Source organism: Elephantulus edwardii, unplaced genomic scaffold (assembly GCF_000299155.1).
Source record: "Elephantulus edwardii isolate Elephantulus edwardi_28Jun2011 unplaced genomic scaffold, EleEdw1.0 scaffold00208, whole genome shotgun sequence".
NCBI lineage: Eukaryota > Metazoa > Chordata > Mammalia > Macroscelidea > Macroscelididae > Elephantulus > Elephantulus edwardii.
The window spans coordinates 465,054-470,877 of NW_006399958.1; the positions used below are offsets into that span (position 1 = coordinate 465,054).

The following is a 5,824-nucleotide window of genomic DNA, read 5'->3' on the forward strand; positions in this document are numbered from 1 at the left end:
AAAAACAACACCTCCCTGTAGCCAAGCAGGGGGCCCACAGCTCCACAGACATAGAGGACCTCATCTCCCAACCTCTGATAAAGGAACCACAGTGCTCAGCATAACCTAACAGTCAATGTCATTGCCATGGTGTCAGAACCAACTCATAGCTGACCTTCCAATGGCTTTCCCAGGCTATAAATTGCAAAGGAGAAGATTGCCCATCTTCTCCCCCTCCCCTTAAGCTGCTGGATTCAAACAGAGAGTCTTTAATGCCTCCAGGTCTTCCTAGTAGCCATTTAGGAGGCAGTAAGGGGAGAATTCATATCCTAGGAGCCAATGAGGGGAGAGTTTGTATCCTTGTAGCCAATGAGGAGAGAATTTGTATCCTAGCCGACAATGAAGGGGGAAGTCATATCTTAGCAGCCAATGAGGGGAGAAGTCATATCCTAACAGCCAATGAGGGAACCTCACAACCTCTCCCGCAGCCAATAAGAGATCACTGCTGTGACTTCGCCTCCAAACCACTCATAAAACGATCACAGCGCCCCTCGCTGGCTGCTAAAATAAGTCCTTCTCTCATTGGCTGTTAAAACTCCAGAGGTTAACAAGGAACTCTACTCCCAGAAGAAAACCAGAACTCAGCTTTCAATAGCCAACAAGAGGGTCCTCATCTCCTACCCATAGACAAGGGGTCCACAGCTCCTATCAGTCAGTGAGACTCCCAGAGGGTGCCAAAAGGCCCACAGATTGTCAATATGGCAGACTAGCTGTTTAACTTCCCCAACTACAAGGGAAGAAAAACCAACCACTAGTTGCTATCAAGTTGATTCCAAGTCATGGCAGCCACGTGTGTATCAGAGTCAAATTGTACTCAATGGCTGAGATTTTGGAAGTAGATCATGAGGTTTTTTTCTCTGAGATGCCTCTGGATGGACTTGATCCTCCAACTTTTTGGTCTGTAGCCAAGTGCATTGGCATCACCCAAGGACTCAAGTTACTCAAGACATTTCATTTTCATTCTTGGGCACCACATGGCTGAGATCTCCTAGACTTGCCCATAAGATCTCCCTCCCTACCTCATGAACCTCGCTCTTTTCTGGGTCTGTGGGCCTATGCAAAGGTCTCAGAAGAGAACTTTGAGGTCCTAATAGGGCTGCAGTAACCCCAAAAGGAAGAAGCCTGAGTCACCACTTGGAAGATCGCCACCCTCCAGTCAGGACCTCCTGTTTGGATTTTATATGGTGACTGACTGAGATTTGGAGGTTTATCTGTTACAGCAGCTAAAAGGACCACAATCAATGAGTTCAACACTCAGCGAGAGAACTACAGCTTCAAGCATTCAGCAAGAGGGACTCAGTTTTCTTGTGTGCAATGAGGTGGACTACATTTCCCAGCATGCAATAAAGTTGACTTTTTGGGGGGAAGGGGGACATTTCCCAGCATGCAAGGAGGGTGATGAATGGAAAAACTGGTGAATGGCCTTCCTCTGATCTGGTTGCCCTCCTATCCCTGGCTCTTTCCTCTCTTTCTCCTTTAATGGCCTCTCTTCCTAAACCAGCATTTCAAATGTAGGAGTGCTTTCTTGGGTTACTGCCCCTGGTGCTGTCCAATAGGGTCACCACTGGCCACACATAAGGAGCCTTGGTGGTGCAGTGAGAGACATGTTGGGTGACTAACTGAAAGATTGGTGGTTCCGATCTTCACAAAGGATAGCCAAGAGTTGGGATCACTTGTTGACAGTGGGTGTGGATTTCTTTGAGTCACATGCGGCTACTCAAATGAAAATAGGGTGGGGGGGAAATGTACTATTCTGTTCCTCGGATGTACTAACATAAGTACTCGCCAGTCATCTGTGGTGCGCATCATAGTGAACGCTACGGATATGGAACGTCTCATCTTTGCAGAATGTCCCAACGACCACCACATTGCACGCTCAGTTGCAGCCTCTTTTGTGAGCCCTCGACAAGCTAATTCTCCTTTGCATTTAACACACCTCCTGGGATTTTCAAGGGGAATTTCAAAGTCAGAGCTCTCTGGTGGTGCAATGCTTAAACGCTGGGCTCCAAGCCAAAAAGTTGCTGGTTCGACCTCACCAGCCGCTCCTCAGGAGAAAGATGCTGCAGTCGGCTTCATTAGCATTTAGAGCCTTGGAAAATCCCTACGGGTCAGGTTTACCTTGTGCTATACGGTAGCTATGAGTCAGAATCCTAACAGGTTTGGGTTTTTTTCATGTTTGTTAGAGCAATGGTTAAACACATGACTATTTACTGAAAAAAAGGTGGGAGGTTCTAACCCACCAGCTTCTCCAAAGAAGAAAAGACCTGGTGATCCATTGTTCTAAAGACTACAATGAAGAAAACCCTATGGGGCTGTTCTATTCTGTAATATGGAGTTGCTAGGAGTTGAAATAGACTGGCCGGCCTGCAACATCTCGAAACTAGAATGCCACTATAGAACTTTTTCCTCTTTCCTCCACCTCAAACCACCTCCCCATCTTTCTCCTATTCTCTAGGTTGCTCAGGTCGCAAACCTCACTTATCCTTTGCCTCACAACCACATCTAGGCCAGCTCCAGGTCCTTTCAGCGCTCTCTCTTCAAAATCTACTCTTCTGGAATCATTTAGAAGGGCTAGCAAGGAACTCTGGTTGACCTAGTGGTAAGAAGCTGCACTGCAATCTCAGAGGCGTGGTTCGAATCCACCAGATGCTCTTCTGGAGAAGGAGGGACAATCTTCTCCCGTACCAGGCAGATCTGATTTGATGGTATATGCACAAAAAATAATAAAATAAAATAATTTTTTTAAAGTGCTAGAAAGGCTAGCAAGTGGGGATGAACAAATTTAATAAAACTGGTGTGTTTTGCAAAAGAAACGTTATGGATTGCCACATATGGAAAACCAATTTGTAAACTTCCACCCAAGTTACAATTAAAAAGTTAAAAAAAAAAATGGAAAGGACAGAAAAACATACTCTCTGGTGGTGCAGTGGTTAAGCACTTGGTGGTTGCTAATCTGAAGACAGAATCGTCAGGTTCGTCAGAAGAGAAAGCTGTGACAGTCTGCTCCGGCAAAGATTTTCAGCCTCAGAAGACTTACAAGGGACTTTTACTTTGACCTACAGCATGGCTATGAGTTGGAATGTATTCAATGGCAGTGGTGGTGGGGGTGTTGGTCACTATTGCCACTATCAGGGGCCTCTGGTGGTAAAAGATTAACTTCCCAATCCATGCACCACTGCTAAACAGGAGAATTTCATTGGAAGGTCAGCTATGAGTTGTTTTCCACTCAAAGGCACACAACAACAGTATTGCCACTGTCACCACTCTTTTATTATCCCCACCTTCCTCTCATGCCTGGATAACTACAAAAGCTTCCCAACCAGTCTCTATTTCCACTCCTGAGTCTTCCAGTGCATCCTCCAGCCACAGTCAAAGAAAGTGTTTAAAAATATTAATTGGATCTCAGGTCCTTTTCGACTGACAACCTTCCAACGCTGATTTTTCTTCTTTGGATTAAAGCCAAAGCCCTCACTGCGGCCCACAAGGCCCTGCATGAACTGGCCCCTCTCCCATGACCTCCCACTTTCACACCACAGATGAGCTCCAGACCCACTGGCCATCTCCATCTTACTCAAACATGGTTAAGTTCTTACTCAAACGTGTTAAGTTCTTTAGTGATTCAAAGCTTTGCCTTTTTTCTTCTTGCCTCTGCCAGGGACTCTTTCCCCCGGTTCCTCCACTTTTCATTCCTCAGGTCCATCTCAGTGGTCACCTCCGCAGGGAGGTCTTCCCTGACTGCTTGGTCTCCATCATTGTTCCATCATCTTGCTCACAGCCCAGCTTCACTGTTTCCTATGTCTCCTCGTTATAATATAAACTATATCAGAATGCAAACTTGCCATTGTTTGCTTATTTTTCACAATAGTATTCTCTAGAATATATAACAAAGCTGGCACAGGATAGGCTTTCAGTAAACTCTCCAGTAACGCAATGAGAGCAATGCATGGACTTTTGCTTTGTGTCTTTTCCCTGTGTGTAAAGGACAGGGCGGTTGTTGCCAGCTGGCAGTGGGGCTATGAGAACTTTAAGAGAACCTCATCGTTCAGCAGATGGGTGTGTGCTGAGGGACCTCATTCCTGGCATTCAATGTGGCTCTGTGGACCACTTTTTCTTCTAGCTTTGGACAATGTGAAGACTACATTTCCCAGAAGGCAATGGGCGCACAGTGACCGGAAGACAGTGCTCTGCCAACAAGGAATCAGAGCGGACCTGGAGGTGACAGCTAGGGAGTAATAAGTTCACCTTGCAGGTAGTCTGCCTACAAATTTCTAGACAACTCTGTGCCAAGGAGAATGAGAAAGTTGGACAAATGCCCTTCCCAGAATGCTCTGGGCAGGAGACAACTACGAATCCCAGCATGCAGCGGCGATCCACAAACCACCTGCCCTCACAAACGGAAGTGGTGGGACTTAGGCTCCACCCACAAACGTGGCCCCGCCCAGTCGCGAGGCCCCGCCCCTTCTCTTTCTCAGTCCACTGGCCAGACGTGATGCTATTGCCATTTTCCCTATTGGAAATCTTTGCTCCTCCACTCTAGAAGGCCTTCCATCACACATAGGTGCAGCCCCTACCCTCACTTTCCACTGCTGGTTCCTAGTTTGAATTGCTGGGGTCAGTCTCACCTTGAAGGTGGACCTATATTCTCAAAGACCTAATTTGCATTCCTTTGTCCACACCTCCCAGCCTGGTATAACTCTCCTCAAACCCTGCCCCCCAGGTTCTCCTCCCTTTCTAGGCCTCCCTCCTCCATTTCTAACCTTTACCCTGGCCCTGGCCTGACTAAGCATCTCTCTGAATTCTACTTCCCTACAGCTGCTTCTCCTGCCTCGTCTATTTAAGAATGCTTGGTCTACAGAATACTGAGTCTGCTTAAGAATGGTTCCTCCTTTCCTTCACTATAGATGGCTCCGCCCTTCCCTGTTGACCCAAGGCTTAGCTGGCTGGGTCCTTTCCCAGCCCTTTATCCCTGATACCCTTTATCCTGGTGTTTTCACTTCTTCATTGGACTCCGCCACTCACTGGACTCCCATTTTTTTCCTATTGGCCCTTCATCTCGCTAACCCCCAGATGGATCCCACTCCTCCTTCCAATCTGGTCCGACTGACTGGTCCTTTTCCATCCCAGACCCTGTGCCTCGTTGGCTGATCTCGCCTTTTCCCTAGACGTCACCTTGTCTCTTGACTTGCCTCTCCAGAAGGTCCTCACCTACAAAGTCTGGACCCATATCCTTGCCCTCCTATAACCTGTTCATGACTCTAGGTGACTCATCTCAGAGTCCCTGATCGCATCCTGTAGGCCACGCCCATCCAGGTAAGTCCGCCTCTTTTAGACCCCGTTGGGCTTCCAGGTAGGCCACGCCCCCTCCAGTAGGCTCTGCCTCTTACCTCCTACCCAATCCCAGAGGGGACGTCTTCGGGTGGCCCCGCCCCCAGGTGTCCGGCCCCGCCCCCCGCCCGCCCGCGCGCACCTTGGGCGTGAGCACGAGCGCAGCGCCGCCGTGCACGGCCACGATGGGCAGCGAGGTCTGCGCCGAGAGGAAGTCCAGGATGGGCGCGACGGCGGGCGCGCGCGAGTCGTCCTCGAAGACCACGCCGTGCACCCGCAGCCCCGACAGCAGGTCGCAGAGCTGCAGCACGAGGCTGCGCGGATCCGAGCCGTTGAGCACCAGCGCCACGGGCCGCACGTCCAGTCCCGGGCTGCGCACGGCCGCCGCCACGGCTGGGCCCAGGCGCGCCGCCTCGGCCGTGTACGCGGGCCCCGAGAACACGAGCGCCACGTTGAGCGG

The 5,824-nt window shown here is 49.5% G+C and overlaps 1 protein-coding gene across 1 annotated transcript in view; it reads right to left on the minus strand.

The window, feature by feature from the left end:
• The window catches only part of GRIN2D (glutamate receptor, ionotropic, N-methyl D-aspartate 2D), a gene marked incomplete at its 5' end in the record, with an annotated part of 68,711 nt that extends 62,887 nt beyond the window's left edge, over positions 1–5,824 (minus strand). The window contains one exon of the mRNA XM_006897334.1: positions 5,507–5,824. Within this exon, the coding sequence (XP_006897396.1) occupies positions 5,507–5,824 (318 nt within the window). The remainder of the gene's footprint in view (positions 1–5,506) is intronic.